Genomic DNA, 26,748 nt, shown 5'->3' with positions numbered 1-26,748 from the left:
TCATGAGTGGTGTGGAGAAAGTGACTAAGGAAAAGTGATTTACTTGTTCCCATAATATAAGAACTAGGGGCCACTAAATGAAACTAATGGGGAGCAGGTTTAAAACAAATACAAAGAAGTTCTTCTTCACACTGCGCACAGTCAACCTGTGGAACTCCTTGCCTGAGGAGGTTGTGAAGGCCAGAACTATAACAGGGTTTAAGAGAGAACTAGACACATTCATGGAGGTTAAGTCGATCAATGGCTATTAGCCAGGATGGGTGAGGAATCGTGTCCCTAGCTCTGTGTGTCAGAGGGTGGAGATGGATGGCAGGAGAGAGATGGCTTGATCAGTACCGGTTTGATTCACTCCCTCTGGGGCACCTGGCATTGGCCACTGTCGGACACGGGGCTAGATGAACCTTTGGTCTGACTCCGTCTGGCCATTCTTCTGTTCGCGTGCAAACACGCACACGCACACGCACACGCACACGCACACGGAATGAAGGTGATTTTTCCTACCTGATCCTGCAGGCAGCCCACGCACCAGGCCGTGCGGGAGATGAAGCCACCCGGCATCGCTGCAGTCCAAGCAAAGAGCCGCCCAGAAGTCCTGAACGCAGGCCACGCGTGGAGGTGTTTGTGTCTTGGGGCGGCCAGGTGAGCTGGGATGGGACAGGTCAGATGGAAAATTGGCATCCTCAGGCCCTCGGTCGCGCCCAAGGGAGGGTGGCCAGGGCTGCCTGGGGCCCCTACAAATCCTAGCCCAAATCAACCTGCTCCAGACCCCCACGCAAGCCCCCGCAAGCAGCAGCCCCACTGGCTGAACGGCCAGACGTCCATGGCCCCTAGTAAAGAGACTCGCTCAGCCGGCCAGCCCGGGAGCCGCAGGCAGGCCAGAGCCGGGCAGGCCACAGACACGGTGAGTGCTAGTGGGGTGCGCAGCCAGAGCCAGGGGTCCGGCTGGGGGAGGGGAACGGGGGGCTCACGCACACTGAGCGGCCGGGTTGGCAAACCTGCGCCCTGCACGGATTGGAGAGGTTCTCACGGGCAAACCTCAGGGCCCCCCATGGAGTCCGGGCTGCTGGAGCTTCCCAGCCGACCCCAGCACCCCGAGTCACCCCTGGCATGGGCATGTCTCTCTTGGGGCTCCCCCCAACATTGGGGACCCCGCAATGGCGCTCCAGCCCCCCTGCTGCTGCCCCCAGGGCTGGAGCGCACAAAATCTACGAGCTGGGCCCTGCTAGGCTCTGGGGTGCGAGGGGAACCCAGGGAGGGACTGGCTGCTTCTCAGGGGCCACGTCAGTGAGGATTGGGGTGGGGAGGCTGCTTCTCATTTGTGTGCGGCCCCCGACTGACTTTTCTATGGGTCAGTGGCCCCCAGCCCACCAAAGGCTCCCCCGCCCTCCTGCAAGGAGCCGCCGGACTCCTGGGTTCGGCAGGACAAGGGGGGTGTTTGGGGCAGGACGAAGCGTCGCACGGAACCTGCAGGGCTGCTCGCCTGGGGGGGCAGGCCGGGCTGTCTGCCCCGGGAGAGGCCGCGCAGGGAGAGCCGGGGGAGGGCTGCGTGCCCGGGGCCTCTCGCCCTCACGCGCCAGGGCACTGGGCTCCGCGGCTGGGGGAGAACGTGACTCCTAGCGCCCAGGCTGCCCCCGACCCCTCTGCTCTGCAGGAATCTGCCTGGCCAAAAATCTCCGGCCGCCCGCTCCCCCCCCCGCCCAGCGCTGAGTGACAGCTGCCAACCTGCTGGCTGCCCCCGCCCCCCTTATCTTATCACAGCCCGTAACTACAATCGCTGTTTGGTTCCCTCAAATCAGCAAGCAGGGCTCTGGGCACTGGAAAGCCAGATCCTGTCAGTCTGACGGCTGAGTGACAGCCCCGAGGGCCGGCCACGCACACACCCCCCGGCACGCCGGCCAGTCACACCCCTGCCCGAACACCACGCTCCCGTGCCAGCCCCGCTCCCGCGCCGGCCCCGAACGCCACGTGTCCACCTCCCGCCCGCGCCGGCCCCGAATGCCACGTGTCCACCGCTCACCCACACCGGCCTTGCTCCCGCGCCGGCCCCGAACGCCACGTGTCCACCGCCCGCCCGCGCCGGCCCCGAACGCCACGTGTCCACCGCCCGCCCACGCCGGCCCCGAATGCCACGTGTCCACCGCCTGCCCGCGCCGGCCCCGCTCCCGCGCCGACCCCGAACGCCACGTGTCCACCGCCCTCCCGCGCCGGCCCCAAATGCCACGTGTCCACCGCTCACCCACACCGGCCTCGCTCCCGCGCCGGCCCCGAACGCCACGTGTCCACCGCCCGCCCGCGCCGGCCCCGCTCCCGCTCCCGCGCCGGCCCCGCTCCCGCTCCCGCGCCGGCCCCGAACGCCACGTGTCCACCGCCCGCCCACGCCGGCCCCGAATGCCACGTGTCCACCGCTCACCCACACCGGCCTCGCTCCCGCGCCGGCCCCGAACGCTACGTGTCCACCGCCCGCCCGCGCTGGCCCCGCTCCCGCTCCCGCGCCGGCCCCGAACGCCCGCGCCGGCCCCGCTCCCGCTCCCGCGCCGGCCCCAAACGCCACGTGTCCACCACCCGCCCGCGCCGGCCCCGCTCCCGCTCCGCGCCAGCCCCGAACGCCCGCGCCGGCCCCGCTCCCGCTCCCGCGCCGGCCCCGAATGCCACGTGTCCACCGCTCACCCACACCGGCCTCGCTCCCGCGCCGGCCCCGAACGCCACGTGTCCACCGCCCGCCCACGCCGGCCCCGAATGCCACGTGTCCACCGCTCACCCACACCGGCCTCGCTCCCGCGCCGGCCCCGAACGCCACATGTCCACCGCCCGCCCGTGCCGGCCCCGCTCCCGCCCCGAACGCCACGTGTCCACCGCCCGCCCGCGCTGGCCCCGCTCCTGCTCCCGCGCCGGCCCCGAACGCCCGCGCCGGCCCCGCTCCCGCTCCCGCGCCGGCCCCAAACGCCACGTGTCCACCGCCCGCCCGCGCCGGCCCCGCTCCCGCTCCCGCGCCAGCCCCGAACGCCCGCGCCGGCCCCGCTCCCGCTCCCGCGCCGGCCCCGAATGCCACGTGTCCACCGCTCACCCACACCGGCCTCGCTCCCGCGCCGGCCCCGAACGCCACGTGTCCACCGCCCGCCCACGCCGGCCCCGAATGCCACGTGTCCACCGCTCACCCACACCGGCCTCGCTCCCGCGCCGGCCCCGAACGCCACATGTCCACCGCCCGCCCGTGCCGGCCCCGCTCCCGCCCCGAACGCCACGTGTCCTCTGCCCGCCCACGCCGGCCCCGCTCCCGCGCCGGCCCCGAACGCCATGTGTCCACTGCCCGCCCACGCCGGCCCCGCTCCCGCGCCGGCCCCGAACGCCACGTGTCCACCGCCCGCCCGCGCCGGCCCCGCTCCGGCCCCGAACGCCACGTGTCCACTGCCCGCCTGCGCCGGCCCCGCTCCCGCCCCGAACGCCACGTGTCCTCTGCCCGCCCACGCTGGCCCCGCTCCCGCGCTGGCCCCGCTCGCCACATGTCCACTGCCCGCCCGCGCCAGCCCGGCTCCCGCACCGGCCCCGAACGCCACGTGTCCACCGCTCACCCACACCGGCCTCGCTCCCGCGCCGGCCCCGAACGCCACATGTCCACTGCCCACCCACGCCGGCCCCGCTCCCACGCCGGCCCCGAACGCCACGTGTCCACCGCCCGCCCGCACCTGCCCCACTCCCGCGCCGGCCCCGTACACCACGTGTCCACCGCTCACCCACGCCGGCCTCGCTCCCGCGCCGGCCCCAAACGCCACGTGTCCACAGCCCTGCCTGCTCCCAAACCAACCCGCACAGGCCCCGCTCCTGCTCCTGCGCCGGCCCTGAATGCCACGTGTCCACCACCCGCCCACTCCCAAACCAGCCCGCGCCGGCCTCGCTCCCGCACCGGCCCCAAACGCCACGTGTTCACCGCCTGCCCGCACCTAAACCAACCCACGCCAGCCCCTCTCCCGTGCCAGCCCCTCTCCACCCTACACATCCTCCACACACCCACTCACTTCTACCAGCTTCTAACACAAAATGCACGTCCCTCGTCCTTCTGGGCAGCAAAGTCTCTGCTGACTCTCCGGGGGGAGGGGGGAATCTCCAGCGGGGGTCCCTGGCAAATAGGGATTAAAGCTAGAACGGGACTGGCGAGCATGTGGGATTTAGCTCCTAGGCCAGGCTGGGGAACCCTTTTCTGGGTCAGGGGCTGCTGACCCACAGGAAAGCTGTCGGGGGCTGCGCACAAGTGAGAAGCCAAACAAAAAACCCTCGGAGGGGGCCCCCGACGGAGAAGCAGAAAGACCTGCCCCACATGCCCCTCGCCCCCCAGAGCCTGGGGGCCCAGGCTAGTCGCTTTTGTGTGCTCCAGCCCCACGGGGGGGGGACGGCGGGCGGTCTGGAGTGCCAGTGGGGGCTCCCCAATGCTGGGGGGAGCCCCGAACCTTAGGGCAAGATCTAGGCAAGTCGGGGGCCGCATTTAGCCCCGGGCCTGAGGTTCCCCACCCCCGTCCTAGGTCAACGCTTTCCCCAAACCCTCTCCTCTGCCAAAGTGACATCGAGGAAGAACGGAGACAAGAGGCTGCCCGAAAAATCCTCTGGCGGCCGGGACACGAAGGGTTAAAGGATCCACGGTTAATTTCATCACAAAGGGAAACCACCCCCCCCCCCCGCTGTGAAAGTGACGCAGCACTGCCCACGCCCCAGTCCAGCGGGGATTCGCGCCCTTCACGGCTCAGGCTGCTGCCCTTTTCCACGTGGTCGCGTCCTGCTTACCTTCCTTGCCCACGGGGTGGCACTGGCGGGGCTGCGGGGGGGCACAGAGAATTCCAGCTCCTTCCCCCAGGGCTGGGGCAGCACAGATGGCCCAGAAAGAGCAACCACGAGGCTGCATCGGCGGAGTCAGCGACCGTGGCCGGCAGTGGCCCTGGGCTCTTTCAGCCGTGGCTCGGGCCACACGTGGCTCATGCGCGTGGCCCTCCTCCCACTGGCCAGCGAACAGCCACGGGGTATTTCAAAGCCGGTTGCTTTGTGCATTCGGTCGTTCTCTGCCACGCAGAAGAGCCTATGGACAACTGGAGAGCTGGCGGGGCGGAGTGGGGACGAGCTACGGCTTTGCTGGTGCCACGACCTGGAACACAAAGGCGGGAGACACACGTGGGAGAAAACCTTCCTCTGCCCCAAATAAGCAGTGCTGAGTTTTGGGGAAGGGTTGAGAAATCGCCCCAGCCCATCTCTCTGGGGCACCCGCGGAGCCCTCCGGCATCCCCTGGGGAGCGAAGCTTGCCCTTTCCCGCTATTCCGAAGTTAAATAAGCCCCTCCCCCCCCAAAACCCCAAATCACCTGGGGCACAAGACCATCTGCCGTCAGCGAAGTCAATGGCAAAGGTGCCTTTGCCTTCTGCAAACCCTGGATCGGTTCCCATCCCACGAAACAGCTAACGCAGCAGCACACGCGTGCGGATCAGCCCTGGGCAGACGCCAGCCCAGCCGCGGAGAGAGGGGAGCAAGCTGCCCGGACCCGGGGAGATTTCTGACCATCAGGGTCAGGGTCAGCCGCGAGCTAACGGGCTTGGCCAGCAGGATTCCGCCAGCTCCCGGGCGCCCCCACTCTCGGCAGGCGGGCTGACGTGCCACTCACAGCTGGAAAATCGTTTCAAGGGGGGATAAGCCCCAGGCAGCCGCACTCGGCCAGCACAACGGGTCCCACCCCGCACCGGTGCTAACAGGCACAGAGCACGGCAGCTGTTTGGCCGCAAGGAGGAGTGTGGCATAGTGGGAAGAGCCAGGGATCAATGTTCTACTCTTTTCCATCCAGGCGCGGAATAATTTTTTCAGTGCACCAAGGCCTTGGGGAACGCGCACCCCCCAGCAGTAACACAAGCCCAGCTGTGGGCGCTCTGCCAATCAGCTGACCTACAGGAGCCCGAGAGGTTGGGTTGGTTTTGAAATGACTCCTCCCACCGCAGAGTAGAAGGCCGGGTTCCTCTCCCCTAGAGGTCTCTGCGGGTCACTGGAGAACCGGTCGGTTGCTGGTCTTGTCCATTCCTCGGACGCCCCACCCCGCCCTCCGTGCGAAGCCACCTCGTCTCACCCTGCTGAGCCAAACCTGCCGGGGATTTTCCTAGCCGCCACCACGGCCCCAGCCCAGATATTTCTGCCCCTCCGCAGGCCACCTTTGGCGGAGCAGGAGAGCTCCGGGCCCTAGGGCGCGGGACCGAGGACTCGCTGAGACGTCTCGGAGAGCAGGACTTCCCCCTCCTGTCGGCACCCCCACTGGGAGCTTCCCTGGTATAGGCCTGATGCGATCACCGTGCCCCCCAGCCCGACCTTCTGCCGAGCACAGGTGTGCGACGCGCAACCCGGCGCCTCCCGCAGCACCGGCCCCGCCCCCCAGCCTCGTTTCTCGTCCGGCCTTTCCGCTTCCAAGCCCTGGATCCCGGCGGCGTTAGAGAGCCCTCTGCTGCCAGGCCTCCGCTCCCACGCACCCGCCCCGTGCTAACTTTGGCCTAGCGACCGGAGTAGGTAGCTTGGGGGCCAGGCGGGCACGTCCAGCCTCGCTGTGCCTGGCGAGTGGGGGGGAGGGGGCGCAGTGTAGACAGCCCTGGGGGAGAAGCAGTCCTGCCCCCTCGCTCACACCCCGGAGCGGGGCCAGGTGGGCAGCGGAGGCCGCTGGGTCACCAAGATGCTCGGCGCTAGCAGGCCCCAGGCGCACGGCCCTGGCGGGTCCCAGCCCACGAACTCCCCACGGCTCCAGCCAGGCTCCCCCAGGCTCGTCCTTTTCTGTGTCAGGGCCTCTGACAGGAGGCTGCCGCGCGACTCCCTCCCACAGCCCCATGGCCCTGCTGGTCCCCTCTGCCTCCCAGCCCCCGGCAGCCTTCTGCCAGGGGAACAGCCGCCCCACGACTGCTCCTCCCCAGCCCCAGTTCCACCCGCCTCCACCAGAGCCTGGCCATCGTCCCAGGGCCGCCCCAAAAGTTCGCGCCAGTCCTCGCGGCTCTGCTTGCCAGCCCAACCCCGCCGGGCTGCTCCGCCCGCCCCTTCGTGCGCCCAGGGGGCTAACCAAACGGCCTGGCCACGTCTGGGTGCACCCCGGACATCCAATTGCTGAGCGGGGAGCACACGTGCCCGGGCAGTGCCAGGGCCGGTCCTGTGCAGACACACGCCTGTGCCAGTAAATCCCCTTGCGCCCGTGACACCCAGCGTGGGGGACACGTGAGCACCCTCCGGGCAGGGCCTGGGGTGGGCACCTCCTTGTGCCCTCGGCTCCGGGCACCTGCAGGCCGATGGCGCCCGGAGTCCCTGCCAGCTGCTTGTGCCCTCGGTTTCTGTTTTCCCTGGGCCTCACGGCACCGACTCGCCCCGGCCCAGCAGCGTCAGCGACCCCCCAGCGCCACCCCCTCGCCCGCAGCACGTCCTGCAGCGGCTCCAGCCTCGCGCTCGAGGTTCATGGGCCAAGGTCTCTCAGCTGCTGCCGGGGCGGCCGACAGGCTCGTGCCCATGCCCGCCTGGCCTCGCGGGCAGTGCCAAGCAGCACACGGGGGAGCGGGCACTGCCCGAGCCTTCGACCCGCCTGGGAGTCCCGCACGGCTCAGCGGGCAGGGCGAGGGGCCCGCACGGGACCTGCTGGGCCGCAAGCGGAGACGGCGCTCACGCGCCCAGCGCCCGCCTAGGCAGAGCAGCGGGCAAGCGCCCGGGGGCAGAGACGTCTCGGCCGCCGCGCAGGCAGCCGGGCCTGGGCCGCGCTTCGGGTGGGCCGGCCGGCTTGGCCTACAGCCGCTCCAAGGGCTCGTGCAGCCCCCAAGCAAGCACGGCCCCGGCGGCCCGGGACTTTCCTCGGGAACCCAACTGCACCGCCCTGGGGGCAGCAGAGGCCCCACAAGGGGGCTCGTGCCCGCCATCCCGCCTGCCGCCACCAGGGGGCGGGCCAGCGCCGGGCCCACGAGGGCCAGGGACCCGCAGGTGCGGCGTGCGGCTCCCAGGATGGGGCTCGTTTGGCCTCCCTGGCCCAGCGTCCTGGTGCATCCAACGCCCGGCTCCGATTCCTCCGCCCGGCCGGCGCTGGCCCCAGGGGAGCCCAGGCCATTAGCCGGGCCGGCGGCACGGGCGTTCGGGAACCCGATCCCCTGCTAGCCAGCCGCTCCGCGCCAGCAAGAGGCTCAGTCCTGAGGCCTGGGAGGTGCGGGCAGCACAAGCCGGAGCCCCAACAGCTGGGTCGATCCCCCCCGGCTCCCAGCCGGCAGCCCCGGGCACCCCTGCACCGGCCCTCGGCTCCCTTCCGGTTCTGCCACTCAGCCCCTCGGCTGGGCTCCCCCGGCCCCCCCAGAGCCGGTCCCACTCCGGTCCCAGGCTGCCCACCCCGACCAGACAAGGCAGCTCCCGAGAGACTCCGGGGAACCTGCCCCCTCGCTAAGCCGAGAGCCGGGGTGAGAGATCCCGGAGAGCCAGGTCACCGGTTAACCCTTCGCTTTGCCTCGGCGGGAGCACCCCGGGCCCCCCACGGACAGGGGCTGCTCCCCCGTACCGGTTACCTGCACTAGTGGGTATTACCCGGTCAGGTCACTTCCCAAGACCGGCTGCGGGGCCTGAGCTCCATCTCCAGGGGTAGGAGCCGGATCCCAGCCAAGCCGGCAGCTCCTCTTGCCAGGGACTGGCTCCACCAGCGCCCTGCGGGGACACCAGATACAGCAGCTGCACCGTGGCCGGTAAGGAGCCAGAGACCCACTGATCACCCCCCCTCGGGGCACCGGGGCTCAACAACGCTCCAGGCCTCCCCCCCCAGACTCCTGACCCCAGCCAGGGCCCCCCTGCCAACCGGCCCGGCCATGCTGGGCCCCCGGGGCGAGCTGGAGCGAGCCAGACCCCGGCACACGCTGCAGGGCCCCGCCGGGTTTCCCAGCACCGCCCCGCCATGCCACCGTTTGCTCCCGCCAGCCCTGCAGGAGGCAGGAGTTTTAATAGAGCCAAACGCATCTAGGAACAAAGCCCGTCGGCCACGGGACACTGGATCCTGGGACGCGGGGACAGGGAAACGCCTTCCGGGTCACGGTAGAACCAAACGCTCTTGTGGCGCTGTCACTAACAGGGCAAACGTGGCCCTGGGATGTGGAAAGCAGCAAGCGGACACGTAGGAGAGGGCGGGGGTATTAATTCCCGTACTCGGCCTGGGCATGAGCATTACTAGATACGGCAGCCTGCTCCGAAGGCCTCGCGTCGAAACAGACGGTGACGAATCAGAGAGGGGTCAGAAAAGTGACACAGGAACAGCCGGGGGGCGGAGGGGAGGGAGCCACCGTGTCGTGAGATTCCAGAAGCTCAGGGTATTTGGTTGACGCATGAGGAGGGTTAGAGATGCCTTGGTCAGTCCGACCGCAGGGAAGGGATTTCAGCCAGCACACCGCTCTCTAATCCAGCAGCAGAAGGTCTCAAAGGGCGTTACAAGGAGGAGGGAGAAAAATTGTTCCCCTTGGCCTCTGGGGACAGGACAAGGAGCAATGGGCTTCAACTGCAGCCAGGGAGGTTGAGGTTGGACATTAGGAAAAACTTCCTGCCTGTCAGGGGGGTTAAACACTGGAATAAATTGCCTGAGGGGGTTGTGGAATCTCCATCCCTGGAGATATTGAAGAGCCGGTTGGATGGGCATCTGGCAGGGATGATCTAGACTAAGGATGTTAAGGACTAGTCGACTATCCGATAAGCAAAAACTTATCGGATAGTCAGTCGACTAGTCAACAAGTTGATTCCCCCCTTTGCTGCCTCTGTCAGACAGAGGCAGCAAACGGGGAGGAAGAGGGGGTACTTCAAAGTGGCAGCGCCGCATGGAGCCCGTACCCAGACTCCGTGTGGTGCTGCCCCTTTGAAACGCCGCCTCTGCATTTCAAAGCAGCACTGCAAGGAGCTGACCCCGGGCTCCATGCAGCACTGTCCATGCAGCCTGGGGAGGCACTGCCGCTTTGAAACACAGAGCTCGGGCTCTGTGCGTCGCCGCCCCTTTGAAACGCCGCCGCAGCATTTCAAAGGGGCAGCAGCGCATGGAGCCCAGGCTCAGCTCCGTGCAGCGCTGCTTTGAAATGCGGAGGCGGCATTTCAATGGGGCAGCGCTGTGTAGAGCCTGGGCTCAGCGGAGGACGCTGCTCACTCCAGGCTCCATGCCGGCGCTTCCGCTTTGAAATGCGCAAGACCCCCGCTGGGGACTCTTGTACATTTCAAAGCTGGCACCCACCGAGTTCTGCATTCCTCCTTCAAAGCGTACGAGAGCCCCAGCCAGAACTTCCCCAGCCGGGGCTCTTGTACACGTCAAAGGAGGAACGCGGAAGTGCCTATCGACTAGTCGAGAGGTCGATGGAAATTCCATCGCCTGCTCGACTAGTAAATTATTCATTAGTTCCCATCCCTGATCTAGACGGTGCTGGGTCCCGCCAGGAGGGTAGGGGCTGGGCTCAATGATGCTCAAGGTTCCTGCCAGTTCTACGATCCCGTGGCTAGAACTTGAAGCGAGACAAATCCAGACTGGAGAGAAGATGGAACGTTTGTCACAGAGGGTAATTAACTTACTGGGGCGCAGCGGATTCTCCATCGCTGGCCATTCTGATATCCAGACTGGGTGTTTTTCTAACGAATCTGCCCTCGTTTGAGCAGGAACACATCCAGGGCAGGCCGGCGGCCTGGGTTGCACGGGAGGGGAGCCGATGTCGTCACAACCGTCCCGTCGGGCCTCGGAGTCTCTGGAATCGACACGTTCTGCAGGAACACATTGGTGTCAGCAACATTGTCACTGGAAGTGCCGTGGGAATGGGACGCTCCCCCTTTCGGCAGACAGTGCAAGCTGCAGTCCCGCAGCGCCCGTGGGGCCCATCACGCCGGGCACAGCTCCTGCCCCCAACAGCTATGGAAATGCCAGCACTACTCATTGGCTGGGGAAACTGAGTCAGGCAGGGGCCCAGTCGCAGGGCAGGGGCAGGAACACAATTCAGAGTGAGCGTTTTAACCCCCCAGCCAGCCCGGGCCACCTCTCCGCTTGCGGCAGCCCTGCAGACATGCTGCCTGGCGCGGAGCCTGGTGGGGCTGAGCGCGGGGCGGGCAGGGGAAATCCCTGAGGACAGGGAGAGGCACATCCAGGAGACACTCACTGCCTGCATGCTGACGGCTCCATCCTCTGGCGACAGTCTGAGGGGTTGCACGGGGTCAGGAAGAACATCGCCAGGCCCCGAGAGCATGCTCAGCCCAGCCGACCAGGCGAAGGGCAGCCGAGGGGCCGCCGTGCTCGCTGCAGGCAGATCCCACGGAATCCCACGCCCGCCGGGACCTGGCTCCACCCATCAGCAGGGGGCCTAGCTCCAGAGAACAGGGCATCAGCGCCGCTGGGGGCCCGAGGGCAAAGGACCCTGACAAGCGTGGGGGTGACACCCTGGTCACCCAAGCTCTCCGGGGCGCGAGGAGCAGCAGCACCAGAGCAGAGTCCATCCGGGGGTTATGCTGCACCCAGCCCGGCAGCGGCCGACCCTCCCGTGGCTGGAACCGAGAGCTGGGATACGGAGACGTGGCTCATCCTGGATGGGCTTGCGTGGCCCTGCGCTGGGCTCGAGGAGGGGGGCTCGGCCCTCAGATCAGACCCCCAGGGCACCTGCTCCACTTAGCACCGAGCAGCAGCAAAGTCAGACCCACCTGGAGCCGCCGGGAGAAGCCCAACCCGGCTCTGCCTGCTTCAGCTGGAAAGGACCAGAGACAGGCAGAGGAGCGGGCTCACCCCGAGCCACAGAGAACACCCTGCTCCGTCCCCGTCTTCTCGGCCCGTGGGAGCCAGAGCCCCGCACAGCAAAGGGGGTGCCCGGCCCAGCGTGGGCTCACGGGGCTCCCAGCCCGGCACGGACCCAGCGCTCAGCCGTGACAGGCCGGCCTGTTCCTACGAGCCCAACCGTTACACCGCGCCCTCCAGCCTCCCCGCACACCAGCAGATGGGTTAAGTGCCGGGCTTTGACAGAGGCATTGGCTAGCGGCCCGGCAAAGCCCTCGCTCCTGAGACGCAGCAGCACCCAGCAAAGCGGGCTCCTCTGATCAACGCTGCGCCCCTGCGGCCGTGGAACGGCTCCAGTCCGGCGTGGCTGCGGACTCGCCCGGCTTCTCTCCGGCGCAGTCAGGGGAGAACAGTGCTGAGGACAAGCACTGAGCTGGGAGGCGTGCGCCAAGGGGCCGGTCCTACCAGGTATCCACCGGCCTGGAGAGGAAAGGGCCGGATGCAGGAGCACAGGGCTGAGATCCCCGGGAGGACACGGTTAACGCTGGCGGGCGGGCGGCTGGCGGGAGCGGGTGGGCGTCTCTCTGGGACGCGCAATGGCTGCTAGCGGCCACTCTCCGAGAAGCGGCCCGTTTGCCATCTCCGGAAGCCCGAGAAGATGCAGCTACATCCTTGGCCGAGGTGCCCTCCCTGCAGCGGCGCAGGCTCAGCCCCACGGCGGATGGTGGGCGCGCCCCACAGGATGCTGGCGCCCGCCCCCTGCGCTGGCCAGGAGTCGTCTTGGGAAGCCGCTGGTGAGAGCACGCAACCGAGGGGGATGCGCCGCCCTGCACCGGTCTGCGGGCTCAGTCATTAGCGATGGCCCGGCCCTCTAGGAGCCCCGGGGCAGAGCCAGGAACCGGAGGAAGGGGGCAGGGAAGGGGGGAGGATGCCGACCAGCCTGGCGCAGGCCAAACCAAAAGGATGTTGCCATCCCGGAGACGACTTACGCCGGAGTCACGATCTCGCCGTGGGCGGGCAGACGGCAGCGGGGAAGCGAGGTGCCTGGTACCACGAAGCCTACGCAGGCTGGGATTTGGGCCCCTCTGTGTCAGACGCTGCACACAGAGAGGACCCCCCCCCCCCCCACAGAGCTTCCCGGGTACGCAGACAAGGAGCCAAAGGTGCAAGAACAGGTCTCCCCCATGCTATAGGTGGGCAGCTAAGGCCCAGGGCAGAGACGGACCAAATGCTCCACTCCCAGCATGCAGGCACCTGCTGGGGTGTAGACCCAGGTCAAACCTTCAGCCACCTCTAAGCACCTTCCAGGGCTCCCTGGTCCTCCACCAGCACCTCGAACGCTCCCGGGCAGAGCTCACCGCCCCCCTGCCGGCCTCACCCCTCTTCTGGCATTCGCTGCTGCACAGCCACCGGGGGGGGGGGGCAGCTCCCTCCCCAGCAGACAGGAGCCAGGAGTCCAGCTGCAGAGCCCACCCTGGCACGGAGCTCCGGGAGGGGAAGGAGAGCTCGGGGCTGGCCCGTCTGTGGCAGCCAGGCCCACTCCAGGGACAGCAGCAAGCCAGAGGCCCAGGCTGTGCTAGATCCGCGCCCGCAGCCCATTACCCTTCAGGTGGGGCACTGCGGCTCGTTTCACAGCCTCTGAAATAGACAAAAACCAAGGATGTCAGGAAAGAGGAGACTGAGGGGGGATAGGATAGAGGTCCATAAAATCCTGAGTGGTGTGGAGAGGGCCGATAAAGAAAAGTTATTTATTAGTTCCCATAATAGAAGAACTAGAGGACACCAAATGAAGTTAATGGGGAGCAGGTTTAAAACTAATAAAAGAAAGTTCTTCTTCACACAGCGTGTAGTCAACCTGTGGAACTCCTTGCCAGAGGAGGCTGTGAAGGCTAGGACTAGAACAGAGTTTAAAGAGAAGCTAGATAATTTCCTGGAGGTTAGGTCCGTAAAAGGCTATTAGCCAGGGGATAAAATGGTGTCCCTGGCCTCTGTTGATCAGAGGCTGGAGAGGGATGGCAGGAGACAAATCGCTTGATCATTGTCTTCAGTCCACCCTCTCTGGGGCACCTGGTGCTGGCCACTGTGGGCAGACAGGACACTGGGCTGGATGGACCTTTGGTCTGACCCAGTCCGGCCGTTCTTATCTTCTTATGAAAACCTGACGGCTTCCCACCCTGGAGGTCTGCGCACGTTTCCGAGGGGGAGCCGGGTCCTTGTGTTTACAGTGAGAGACTAACACGGCTCCCCCCCCCGAAACATACGCAGACCTCCAGGGTGGGGGCCAGTCTGTTTTTTCCCCCACCTCCTTCCCTTCCCCCCGTGCAGCGCCCCAGCCCCACAGCGCCCCGCCCCGCTGGCTGGCTCGGGCCCTCCTGTTTGTTTGCCCAAGGGATCTGAAGTCCGGGGGACTTGCTCTGATACCATCAACCACAGAGAGGAAGCAGCTAACCTGGCCTGACCCCTCTAATCCCATTCCTCCCCATCAGGCTGCGTGTGTACACTGATCGCAATCGGCACGCTTAGCCTTTAATCCGCGGGCGGGCTCCGCTGCACAAGGGGCGGCCTGCACGGAGCCGGGCGCAGGGAACCGGCGGGCGCACACGGGGCTGAGCGCCGTGCTTCTCAACCTTTTTTTTTTTTTTTATAAAGTACCCCTTTAAAAAAAATCATCATTACAGGCACCCCAGGGCCTACAGTTTTCCGACACACAATTTTTTTCTACCCTTGCAGCACATTGGTTTAAACAACCTCATCGTAGCCGGGCGGGTGATGAAATTGGGGGTGTAAAAAATACAAAAATAAGAAAGCGCCAGAAAACTGAAAACAAAAAATCCGTTTTCTCCAAATGTCGGTTGTGTGGGCGTCCCCCCAGACGTCTCCCGAGTGCCCGAAGGGTGCTCCGACCGCTGCTTTAGAGCAAGGGTGAGGAACCCCAGGCCCAGGGGCCGGATGTGGCCCTCAGCTTGCCTGGATCCAGACCCCCGAGGCTCAGGGTCGTCCCCCCCGGCACTGGGGAGCCTGCCTGTGAGGCTGGAGAACACAAAATCTACTCGCCTGGCCCCCCCAGGCTCTGGGGTGCGAGGGGGACGTGGGGAGAGTCTCTCTCCTCAGTGCCGGGCCACAGGGAGGGGTTTTCCCCGCTTCTCACTTGGGTGTGGCCCCGGCTGATTTTTCTGCTTGTCGTCAGCCCCCGACTTGAGAAAGGTTCCCCAGCCGAGCCCCCGCACCGTCCTGCCGGAGTCGATTCGGCACTCCCACCTCCCCGGCGTGCCTGGCTGGGAGCCGCTCACCGCATCACCGTCGGGAGACCCACCAGGAAGGGGGTGGCCAGAAGGGGGCAGGCTGCGGCAGGGGGCGGCAGCAGGCTCAGGAAGGGGGTGGCCAGAAGGGGGCAGGCTGCGGCAGGGGGCGGCAGCAGGCTCAGGAAGGGGGTGGCCAGAAGGGGGCAGGCTGCGGCAGGGGGCAGCAGCAGGCTCAGGAAGGGGGTGGCCAGAAGGGGGCAGGCTGCGGCAGGAGGCTCAGGAAGGGGGTGGCCAGAAGGGGGCAGGCTGCGGCAGGGGGCAGCAGCAGGCTCAGGAAGGGGGTGGCCAGAAGGGGGCAGGCTGCGGCAGGGGGCGGCAGCAGGCTCAGGAAGGGGGTGGCCAGAAGGGGGCAGGCTGCGGCAGGAGGCTCAGGAAGGGGGTGGCCAGAAGGGGGCACGTTGCGGCAGGGGGCAGCAGCAGGCTCAGGAAGGGGGTGGCCAGAAGGGGGCAGGCTGCGGCAGGGGGCAGCAGCAGGCTCAGGAAGGGGGTGGCCAGAAGGGGGCAGGCTGCGGCAGGGGGCAGCAGCAGGCTCAGGAAGGGGGTGGCCAGAAGGGGGCAGGCTGCGGCAGGGGGCAGCAGCAGGCTCAGGAAGGGGGTGGCCAGAAGGGGGCAGGCTGCGGCAGGAGGCTCAGGAAGGGGGTGGCCAGAAGGGGGCAGGCTGCGGCAGGGGGCGGCAGCAGGCTCAGGAAGGGGGTGGCCAGAAGGGGGCAGGCTGCGGCAGGAGGCTCAGGAAGGGGGTGGCCAGAAGGGGGCAGGCTGCGGCAGGGGGCGGCAGCAGGCTCAGGAAGGGGGTGGCCAGAAGGGGGCAGGCTGCGGCAGGAGGCTCAGGAAGGGGGTGGCCAGAAGGGGGCAGGCTGCGGCAGGAGGCTCAGGAAGGGGGTGACCAGAAGGGGGCAGGCTGCGGCAGGGGGCGGCAGCAGGCTCAGGAAGGGGGTGGCCAGAAGGGGGCAGGCTGCGGCAGGGGGCGGCAGCAGGCTCAGGAAGGGGGTGGCCAGAAGGGGGCAGGCTGCGGCAGGGGGCGGCAGCAGGCTCAGGAAGGGGGTGGCCAGAAGGGGGCAGGCTGCGGCAGGGGGCGGCAGCAGGCTCAGGAAGGGGGTGGCCAGAAGGGGGCAGGCTGCGGCAGGGGGCGGCAGCAGGCTCAGGAAGGGGGTGGCGTTGAGGAAGGAGCCAGAAGTTTGAATCAATCCCCCAGCTTGGGCTGGAAACGCCGGGCTAGGACAGTGCCGAGGGCTTGGCCAGGGGATGGCGGCTGACCTGGCAGAGGCTGAACATCATTTGCCTTCCACCCCAGATCCCAGCCCGACCCTCGTTAACAAGCCCCGAGCCCGGCTGCCTTGGGGGACAGGGACCCCAGAAGCCGCACAGCTCGCGCCGGATCGGCACCTGCCCCCAGCCAGGCGCTTGAGCACAAGGGGCCTGGGGACCCCAACCCCACCCCTCCCATTCCCTGGGGCTGTCACAGGGCCGGCCCCCTCGTGCCCGCTTGTCTCCCCCCCCCCGCCGCAATTACCACTCCTGTTAATTGGAGAGGCCCAGAAGCGGCGCCCTCCCCCGCCCCCCTTGCTCTCCAGTAGGGGCTCATTAAAAATGAGCTACGGTCTCTTATCTGCCTTGACCCAGGCTGCCGGGGCAAGCGGGGCGGAGAAGAGCCTGGTAGCTCATCCTGGGCCGGGGCCGCCTGCCTCCCCAGCGCCTTATTGCTGCGCGACTCCAGCCGGCGCCCGGGAACCCGGGGGGGGGGGGGGGGGTCTTGGCTGCTGCAGGGAGCGTGCGGGGGGGCCGGGCCTGGCGGGTCAAGGCGAAAGGGGGAGGCAGCGGTAGCTGGGCGCTGCTCCTAGAGGGGGAGGCGTCTCCCCTCCCACCACGGCTTCACCCGACACGCAGGTGGAGGTGGCTTTGTGACAGCCCAGCTGGGATCGACCCTTCTCCGTGGGGCCCTGGCTGCTCTGGCTGCCCTCTCGGCGTGGCTGGCAGGCCCCTGCCATTTCCAGCCACCGAGACCCTCCGCCAGCAGCCCCTGCGACCTCTGGGTTTGCCAAGAATGGCCGGCCAGCCAGCCAGCGCCTCCCCTTGGACCTCCGTGTCCACCTGCCCGCCGATGGCTCCAGCCAAGGCCCCTATGAGCCTCCCTCTGGCCCTTCCCCTGATGCCAAGGAACACGCCTGCCACAGGCCGTGCTGGCCCAAGCGAGGTGTCCCCAGAGCCAGTGACCCCCGTGGTTCTCTGCCCTCAGGGGCAAGGCACTGGGGGGGGGGGGGGAGAAGAGAGTCAAGGACCCTGCCACAGTCTCCCATCAGCCCACCAAGGGGGATCCTGCCTGAGCACCAGGTCACTGCTCTGCTTGTGACAACCCCCCTGCCTAGTATGAGGTAGCTGGGGTTGCGTCTCCCACCAGCACCGGCTCCAGAGGGGATGTACTGAACACAAGGACCACCTGGCATGGCATGCAGCCCACCCGAGGAACTCCCTGCTTCAGGCCACAAGCCACGAGCACGGGCCAAAGTTCTTAGACACGGCTCTCGCCAATGGGAAAGCGCCAAGCAGCCGGCCCTCCCCATGGCGCACAGCTCACCTCTACCCGTGGAGCTAGAGCACAGCTCTGCAGGGCCCAGCGGTGTCCTCCAGGGAGGTCCACGCGCCTTCTTCTGCAGGACACCTTCAGGGCCAGATAACATGCATCCAAGAGCTTTAAAAGAGCTGGCCGAGGTGCTCGCCAACGTGGATTTTCAGGAAGCCGCCGCGCACAAGGGACGTTCCAGAGAAAGCTACTGTCCTGATTTTTTAAAAGGGTGACCGAGCTAAACTGAGTCATTACAGGCCTGTGGGCCTGACATCAAGCCAAACAAAAGAATGGAGCAGCTGATACCGGACCTGATCAATACAGAATTCAAGGGGGTCACGTCGTTAATGCAGCCCCACAGGCGGGCCTGGGACACAGATCTCGTCCCACTCACCGGATCTCTGAGGCGACTGCGTGTACCCAAAGGCTCCTGGGCGGCGTTCGATGTGGCGCCGGGACATGCGGATTGAAATACGAGCATGAGCTAACCTACCACGGCACACGCGGCATGGTCCAAAACCACTGGCAGGGCGAGCCATTGGGGCGGGGGGGGGACCAGCTGCAAAGTGAGTTTGCAGACGCAAGCTTCTCTTCCAAGCACTTGTAAAGTTGGGGGGGGCTGGGCCCAGGGATTGGGGGTCGGTTCCCAGCTCCCACCCAGATCCTGTCCTAGGGCACTTGACAACCCCCCCCCCCCCATCCACCATGGGGGAAGGTACAAGTGACCAGCACAGCGAGCAAGCCAGCCTGCGGCGCCGGGCGAGGCAGCCACCCCCTTCCAGGCCCAGCTGGGCCAGCAGGGAGCCCGGGTGGCCACCGTGCTGCCAGGCTGCCCCCTTGTGGCTACACATGGGAACTCCTGTTCCTCAAACCCGGGGAGCACAAGCCAGACTGGCCTGCACGGCTGGGGAAAGCATTGGGCCCGGAGCAGCCCTGGGCCCGGAGCAGCCCCCCACTTTCCCCAGCACACAAGGGGCAGACCAAGGACTGCCGTAGCCCAGAACTTCACTCCTGCTCGGGCACAAGGCGCATGCGGCCCCATGAAATCCACGTTACTAGCCCGGAGGGGAGCGGGGTTCCATGAGGGACCCCACCACTGAAACCAGCCCTGCAGGGCCAGGCCCCTTGGAGCCGCACCCACTCCACACCAGTCTCGGCCCAGATTGCGACATCACCTGCCTGTGCCTCAGTTTCCCCTTCACCGTGGCAGTATTAGCCATTTCCCCGCATTTGAGCCCTGCCTTGCCCCCCCAACCTGAGCCCAGCCAGGACCCCATCTCCTTGACCTCCCCTCGCCCCATCTATCCCTCTTGGTCAGCGACGTCATTGTCCCCCTACCAAACACCCCTTCATGCTTTCCACCCTGCTTCCCCCACCCGCCCACAAAGCCACCTCACCCGTCAGGGAGCCTGGCAGGCAGCCGAGAGGTCCTAGGTTGGATCCCGCTGCCCTCCTTCCAGATCTCTGGCAGATCCTGCCTCTCCTCCGTGGAGGGGATGGTGCGGCAGGAACAGACCATCCACTGGGGCTGCTGCCGACCACCAGCCTCCATGGGGCCGCACGCTCATGTCTCATCTGCAGCATGGCAGCCTGAGAGCCGTCCGGCACGACGGGGCAGGCGCTTTTACCATCCCGCAAGCCCTGCACCCGCAGGTGAGCCCCGGCCAGGGACAGCCCCTTGGGTGCCACTGGCAGGGAGGCAGTGGGGAGGCTCGCCAGGGCCGGGGCGGGTTGGAACAAGCCCTAACCCCTAGCACACGTCCCACGCCACCGGGGCTGCAGCTCCTGCCTCCCCTTGGCTGCCCACGCCCGCTCGACCTGGCCGGAGACGCTTTCTTCTTCCTGCCGGCACGCCGCCTGGGGCCAGGGCCTGCCTCCGGGAAGACGTGCGAGGGCTCAGGCGGAGCGAACATCCAGTGTCCGTGCAAGGCGACGGATCCCGGCCACGCCCCCACTGTCCACGAGGGGGCGCCTGGCACCTTCCTCGCACCAGCGGGTCCCAGCGGCTGGAGGGGACACACGGGAACCCGCCGGGCTGAGGCTGGAAGGTGGTTTCGAAGCTCAGCCAAGCAGAGGGGCAAGCCCCCCCTCATCCCCCCCCCCCGGATCCTGGGGGGATTCCCAGCAGAGCACAGCTCTGGTTCTGAACCGGCTGCCTCCCTCCCCTCCATGCTGCTGGGACCAGGGCAGGGGAGACCGACCGTCCTTGGGGCCCCGTCCCCTGCTCCCTCAGCCTGTTTCCCAGCCCACGGGGGGCGGGGTCACGGCTCTGCCATCACAGCCCTCGCGTGGCTGATCTCCCGCCCCACGCCTGGCCGCAGGGGGAGGCATCTGGGGGCCAGGCCACCCGCATCCTGCTGTCTCCATCCCAGGGGGACGCATGCAGCAGGGAGGCGAGCGAGCGAGCGGGCAGACACTGCCGCGGGGGGGGGGGAGGGGCAGAGCAGCGCCCCGCGGCGCCATTCCCAGCCCACACCGACACTCAACTGGAAAACTTTATTGCAACGTACAAAGAGCCCGAGAGGGGGTTTGGCTGGGGAATCACCGTCCAGCAGGGGCCTCCACCTCAGCCCAGACCCAGAGACTCCGGGCTGAGGCCCCGGCAGCGGCGCCTGTAACGCGCACACAGATCGGGGTGCCGCACCCCCGGGGCATTGCACTGGGGCTTGGGGGCAAGGCCTCCTCAAGCCTCCCCGCGAATACTAAAAAAGGGCTAAACGGCCCCCCCGGCACTGCAGGGCCAGGGCCCCAACCCCACAAGGGAGCCCCCCCCCCACCCGACAGCCAGTCGACAGGCAAGCCAGAGACGTCCCAGGAGAACAGCCGGCCACGAGCAGCGGGAGCAGGGGGGCACCTGAGGACAAAGGCAGAGTGAGACTGGCAGCTGCCGTCCCTGCGGCGGGGGGCGCGCAGCCCATCTCGCACACGGCGCCTGGCCCCCAAGCTCCCAACGGCGCCCCCGCCCAGTGAGCTCTTCCTCCGTGGCCAGGAACACGGGGCCTCCCACCACTGGCCACGCTGCACAGCTCCGCCAGGTCCTGGGTCCTCCCACCGCCAGTCCCCCGCACCTCTCGGCTACGGCCTCCACTGCTTCTTGGCCGGCAGGATGGGGGGCAGCTCCTCCCCCTCGCTCTCCTCCTCGCTCTCCTCGTGCGGTGCTCTCCTGTGCACTGGGACACACGGACAGGCCCCTCAGTGGCCAGCAGCCCCACGGCCCCTCCGCGTTGCTGCCCACAGCAGGGCCGTGCCCCGGGGACAGAGCCAGGCCTGGCTCGGGGCCAGCTGCCCAAGTGCCCATGTGCTCGGTGAGCAGCCGGGGGGGCTCTGGGGCTGGCTGCTCAATCCCCCCACAGCTGAGCGCAGGTAGCAGGGCTCAGGCAATGGCTCTGCAGACGCAGCCGAGCCAAGACACCTGCTCACCCAGTGACACCCCCCAATCGCCCCACGGCAGGCCAACGCCTCCCTCGTCCGTGCCCCCCCGAGGGCACCGGCACCCTGGCCTCCCCCGCAGGGGCCCACAGGCCACTCCCCCCCCCAGCGCCTTACTGATCTGGTGCTGTCCGGCGAGGTGCACGGGGCCGGAGCCGGATTTCAGGCGGAAGGTCACAGGGGGCTGGAGTTGGAAGTTGTCCAGGCTCAGCTGTGAAGAGACAGCGGGGTGGGGGGGGGCAGCAGAGTTAGCAGCAGGGCCCCACCCCGGGGCGGCCCCACGGGAAGGAAGGGCTCCTGGCTGTCCCAGCCTGGCCTGATGCTTCCAGCGGACGCCCCTGCAGCCGCGGGAATTCCGGCGAGCGAGGAACCGCAGGGCAGGGAAAGAAGTCAGGCGAGTTCCCACAGGCACAGCCCTGCCGGTGCCTCGAGATCCTGGCCTGCCAGCCCCCCGCCGTCTCAGCTCTGGGCCCCCCCGCAAGCTCTGATGTTCCTTAACCCCAGGCCACAGCCCCTTGCTCGGCCGAAGCCCGGGCCACCCTCCCCTCTGGTGCTAGCTAAACCAGACCCGGGGGAACCGGGGCTGTGGGCTCCAGAAGCGGGGCGGCACCTCTGGGGGGCAGGCGAGTCCCACCCACGGCTGTAGCCCTTGGGTTTCTATCGGGGTGGGCGGTAGTTTTTGCAAGGGGGCCACGCCGAATGTTTTGGTGGGCGGCCACAGGGGTCTGGGAGGCAGCTGGGACAGGAGGGGCTTCAGACCTGGAGGGGCGAAGTGCAGGGGCTAGCCCCCAAGCCCTTACCACAGGCGCAGCGGGACCCTCGGGTAGGCAGGCTGCCAGGGCTGGCCCCATGCAGCTCAAAGCCGGTCTCTGCACACCCCGGAGGGGGCAGCGGGTCTCCACACACAGCCTGTGCCTGCAAGCACCGCCCCTGCAGCTCCCATTGGCTGGAAACCGGCCAATGGGAGCCATGAGGCTGGCACTAGGCGTGGGGCAGTGGGCAGAAACCTGCTGCCCGTCCCACGGGTTTGCAGGGACGGTTGCCAGCAGCCGGCCAGCCGAGCGCCCTGCTGGGCCATGGGACGTTTCCCTCCAGCCCCGGCCTGGAGGGTCACTGCAGGCCAGATGCGGCCCACGGGCTGTATTTTGCCCATCCCTGGTTTCTATCCTCCGGGGGTGGCAGCCGCTCCAGGGCCCTACGCAAACAGCGGAGGCGGCCCGATTCCGGCCACCAGAGGCCTCGGTCAGCAGAACCAGGCACGCTGGGGAAAAGGGCCACGTGCCTCCCCCAGCCCCTCAGGGATCGCCCCACGGAGCCTTTTACCACGGGCTGGCACGACAGCTTCAGATTGGCCACCGGCACGGCAATCTCCCGGTTCCGATGGTCACGCCCAACGACTTCCACCACGTTGCATTCGTCCTTTGCGCCGTCGGCCAGGCAGACCTGGGAGAGCGCAGGGCAGGGGGTTAGCGGGGCCGCCTCCTCGGGGGAGGCACAGTCGGATCACTGTGGCAGCCACTGCTCTATGCTCGCACATCGGGCACCAGGGGGCCACGTGGGGCGTCTAGGGAAAGCTCCCGACGTGCCGATCCCGTTCCCACCGCCCACGTGCGGGTCTCACTCTTGGGTGGGAAGTTGCCAGTAGGGCTCTGTGCTTGCCGTTCACACACTTGCTTCTGGGCGGGATCTGCCCATGGGGGGGGACGACACCGGCCACGTTTGGTGAGCTCTGCTGTGAGCACGCAGACCAGCAGGTGAGCCGTGGAAAGGACCAAGTCCTGCCTGGACAGGGGGCTTGCTCCTGTGACAAACGCTGCCGCCCAGCGAGACCAACGGGATTCTCTCCCCATGGGCCAGGGTCTAAACAGGGGCTGGAGGAACCCTCCACTGGTCTTCAACCCCAGTGCTCAGGAAGGATCCGTGACGACCCATCCCACCAGCGGCTGTGCTCCAGAGACTTGTGTTAAGACAGCAGCTGGCTCCATCTCTGCGACAAGAACTCTGCAACTGGTGTGTCAGTTGATTCCTCTAAGGACTTTACTCTCATCCTCTCTCTTTTTTTAATTAATAGCCTTTTAGATTTAAAGGGCTGCTGTGGAAAAAGTGAATAAGGAAAAGTGATTTGCTTGTTCCCAGCATACAAGAACTAGGGGTCACCCAATGAAATGAACAGGCAGCAGGTTTAAAACAAACAAACGGAAGATTTTCTTCACTCAGCGCACAGTCAACCTGTGGAACTCCTCGCCAGAGGATGCGGTGAAGGCTAGAACTTTAACAGTTCAAAAAGAGCTGGATATATTCATGGCGGTTGGGTCCATCAATGGCTATTAGCCAGGATGGGTAGGAATGGTGTCCCCTAGCCTCTGTTTCTCTGGAGGTGGGTGACAGGGGAGGGATCACATGAGGATTCCCTGTTGTGTCCCCTCCCTCTGGGGCACCAGGCAGTGGTCACTGTGGGCAGACAGGACACTGGGCTAGATGGACCTTTGGTCTGACCCAGTCTGGCTGCTCTGATGTTCTTATGCCTGGCCCAGCGTGCTCTCTCCGGTAAGGTCTGAAGCGTAAGCTGACCCGGGAAGTGGCTGGTCCTTTGGGACCGGAAGAACCAGTGAGACGGGTTTTATAACCTCTCATCCGTACGAAGTGGGGGGCTGGCGATGGCACAGGGGGCGCTGGAGCGTCTGCGGGGGCTGCTTGTGTGGTTTCTTGCAGGCCAGCGTGGCAGGCAGCAGTGCTGTGTGGCTGGTTTGGTACCTTACAGGGCTACAAGGAGCCCTGGTTCTGAGCAATTCACCCCGATCTGACCCTCTCCGCGGTGCCCCCAGAACCCCCCCCACCCCCCCGTGTGACAGATTCTCCGGCGACCTTAGACCAACACTGCGACCCGAGGTCCAAGGCCGGACCAGGACGGAACGGGGAGGGTGCAAGCAGCCATTACGACATCAGAGATGCCTGTCTCGGGGACACTGAACCCTGCAGCAGGGCACCAGCCAGCCGCTAGCTGACCAGGCTGGCTAGGGACGTCCCTCTGCGGCATTTATTCCCTCAGGGTCCAGCCAGCGTCTCTTGCACCTAAAGAAACTGGTGCCGACAGTTGAGAGGAGGCTGGAGCAGAGATGCTACTGGGCTGGCAATTCCTCAGTGAAGTGACTTGCCCAAGGACGGACAGGAACTCATGGGCAGAGAGTTCAGAACAGAACCCAAGTGCCCAGCGCGCTGTAACCTCTAGCACACGGCCCGGCCAGCGAGGAGCGCAGCTCAGGCAAGCAGACTGTGCTGTGTCATGCGGCTGGCTCCCCCCAGCTCCCTGCAGGGGCTGTGTTCCCCGCTCAGCCCCCCGGAGAGGGTGGGGCAAGCAGGCTGTGCTGTGTCATGCGGCTGGCTCCCCCCAGCTCCCTGCAGGGGCTGTGTTCCCCGCTCAGCCCCCCGGAGAGGGTGGGGCAAGCAGACTGTGCTGTGTCATGCGGCTGGCTCCCCCCAGCTCCCTGCAGGGGCTGTGTTCCCCGCTCAGCCCCCCGGAGAGGGTGGGGCAAGCAGGTTGTGCTTCAGACCGCAGGGGGGCAGACGCAGTTCCAGGACTGCTCCCCAGGCTAAGCAGCATAGGCCGAAGCAGCCCACTTTGGCTGAGCAGCGGCACCTCGCGCCCCACGCTCTGCCACCCCCAGGAGTCAGCGCCTCTTGCTTTGGCCCCATCGCTCCCGTGCAGGGGGGCAGGGCGGAAGCCAGCGAGAGGAAGCAAGTGTGGGGCAAGGGGTCCATCTTACCAGAGACAGGGCCAGGACGTGCGCCAAGTCGTCGTCTTTGCTCACCGTGAAGGTATAGGACCTGGTGCTGTCTGTCAACTGGCAGCCTGGGGAACCCCGCGGGGAGAGAGTAAAACCCAGGGAACCGGCTTCTCCCCCCTGAAGAGCCTTAGAGACGCTGGGGCCGCTCACCCAGCTGAAGCCCAGTCTCTGGCTGCCCTACTGGCCCTCCTCCGGCACGAGCCACGCCAGCCCGGAGATACGGCCAGAAAGTGGCCCCGTGGCCTTCCTTAGGCCCGCAGAGCCGGAGCAGCGGACTGACACGGGTGCTCTGCATGGCGCTGGGCCAGCAGCCCCCAGCAGCGCCCGGCTCCTCCTCCTGTAGCTCCCACGCAGGGCTGCTCCAGAGACCCCCGGCCAGCAGCCCACCCAGCTATGGGGGAGGGAGCAAAGGGCAGCCGCAGGGCCGGGAGCAGCAAGAGGAAGGTACCATGTGGTACCTGAGCTCTCCTGTGAAGGGCGCACCCACAGCACTGTCGCCTGCCCCCCCAGTTCCTCCATCTCCGCTGGTTCCCTGGACCCGCCTGTCTCCAGGCACAGACCCACGTCCCCAGCCAGGATCCCCTCTGCGCCCAGCCTCCACCAACCAAGCCTCCCCTGCCACCCTCGCCTGCTTTCCCTGACCTTCGATAGGCACCCTAGCTGCGCCCAGCCCCCCCCCCCCGAACCCAAACTCCGCCCATCTCCTTGCCACGCCCCAAACGCACAGGCCCACAGCTTCCCCCTTTCCCTCTCCCACGTGCGCTACCAGCCCCACTCCTGCAGCGGCTCCAGCGCCTGCTCCCCACGAGCGCCGCCAGCGCCAGGGCTCCAGCTCCCCACGTGTGCGCTCCCCCGCCCCACTTCTCCCAGCGACTCCAGCCCCCCACGTGTGCGCTCCCCAGCCCAGAGTCCCAACGCCCCACGTGTGCGCTCCTCAGCCCCAGCGCCCCACGTGTGCGCTCCCCCGCCCCTCTTCCCCCAGCGACTCCAGCCCCCCACGTGTGCGCTCCCCAGCCCAGAGTCCCAAGGCCCCACGTGTGCGCTCCTCAGCCCCAGCGCCCCACGTGTGCGCTCCCCCGCCCCTCTTCCCCCAGCGACTCCAGCTCCCCACGTGTGCGCTCCCCAGCCCAGAGTCCCAACGCCCCACGTGTGCGCTCCTCAGCCCCAGCGCCCCACGTGTGCGCTCCCCCGCCCCTCTTCCCCCAGCGACTCCAGCTCCCCACGTGTGCGCTCCCCAGCCCAGAGTCCCAATGCCCCACGTGTGCGCTCTCCGGCGCCAGCGCCCCACGAGCGCTGCCAGCCCCAGAGTCCCAACGCCCCACGTGTGCGCTCCTCAGCCCCAGTGCTCCAGCCCCAGCTCCCCACGTGTGCGCTCCCCCGCCCCACTTCCCCCAGCGACTCCAGCCCCCCACCTGTGCGCTCCTCCGCCCCAGAGTTCCGCCGCCCCACGGGTGCGCTCCCCGGCCCCACCTCCCACAGCGCCAGCTCCCTCTGAGCGGTGCCTGCTCCAGCCCCCCACGTGTGCGCTGCCAGCCCAAGTCCCAGCTCCCCAGCCCCACTTCTCCCGGCGGCTCCAGCGCTAGCCCCGCTCACCGAACAGGGAGCTGCAGACGCTGAGCGCGTCTCCGGCCCCGTCCACGCGGCTCTCCAGCTCCAGGAAGGCGGCCATGGCTGCGACAGACCGGCCTGGGGAGGGACGGACTCAGCAGGCGGGTCGGCTCCGTTTCCGCCCTGGCCCGCCCCCCTCGACTCGGCCGGGGACGCCCCCTGGAGAAGCTCCGCCCCCAACAAAGGCCCTGGGCAGCCCAGGGCGAGGTGCTCTGCCCCGCGGGTCCCAAAGCAGCCCGGGCCTCGGCCTTCTCCAGCCTCGCCGCACCTAGGCGCAGCTCTCAGTTCCCAGCTGGGTGCCCAAAGGCCAGCACCCTGCTGGAGCCAGGCACT

General features: G+C 67.1%; 1 protein-coding gene and 1 long non-coding RNA gene across 2 annotated transcripts; both read right to left on the bottom strand.

Moving 5' to 3' along the window:
- Nucleotides 1-517: 517 nt before the first annotated feature.
- On the bottom strand, nucleotides 518-13,411 carry LOC142830344 (uncharacterized). The gene is made up of 3 exons (XR_012905508.1): nucleotides 10,552-13,411; nucleotides 4,774-5,128; nucleotides 518-644 (listed from the first exon to the last, which is right to left on the bottom strand). It is a non-coding gene; the product is annotated as an uncharacterized LOC142830344 (long non-coding RNA).
- A 6,903-nt stretch (nucleotides 13,412-20,314) lies between these two features.
- NPM3 (nucleophosmin/nucleoplasmin 3) lies at nucleotides 20,315-26,558 on the bottom strand. Its single transcript, XM_075934508.1, has 6 exons — nucleotides 26,401-26,558; nucleotides 24,787-24,872; nucleotides 22,346-22,465; nucleotides 21,140-21,233; nucleotides 20,662-20,763; nucleotides 20,315-20,447 (listed from the first exon to the last, which is right to left on the bottom strand). Exons 1-5 carry the CDS (start codon nucleotides 26,474-26,476, stop codon nucleotides 20,669-20,671), a joined length of 471 nt encoding a protein of 156 aa, XP_075790623.1. The 5' UTR covers nucleotides 26,477-26,558; the 3' UTR covers nucleotides 20,315-20,447; nucleotides 20,662-20,668.
- Between the last annotated feature and the right edge of the window lie 190 nt (nucleotides 26,559-26,748).

The sequence above is a fragment of the Pelodiscus sinensis genome, chromosome 8 (assembly GCF_049634645.1).
Source record: "Pelodiscus sinensis isolate JC-2024 chromosome 8, ASM4963464v1, whole genome shotgun sequence".
NCBI lineage: Eukaryota > Metazoa > Chordata > Testudines > Trionychidae > Pelodiscus > Pelodiscus sinensis.
Note: the sequence above shows the minus strand (reverse complement) of the source record. Positions and strands in the feature narration are given on the sequence as shown.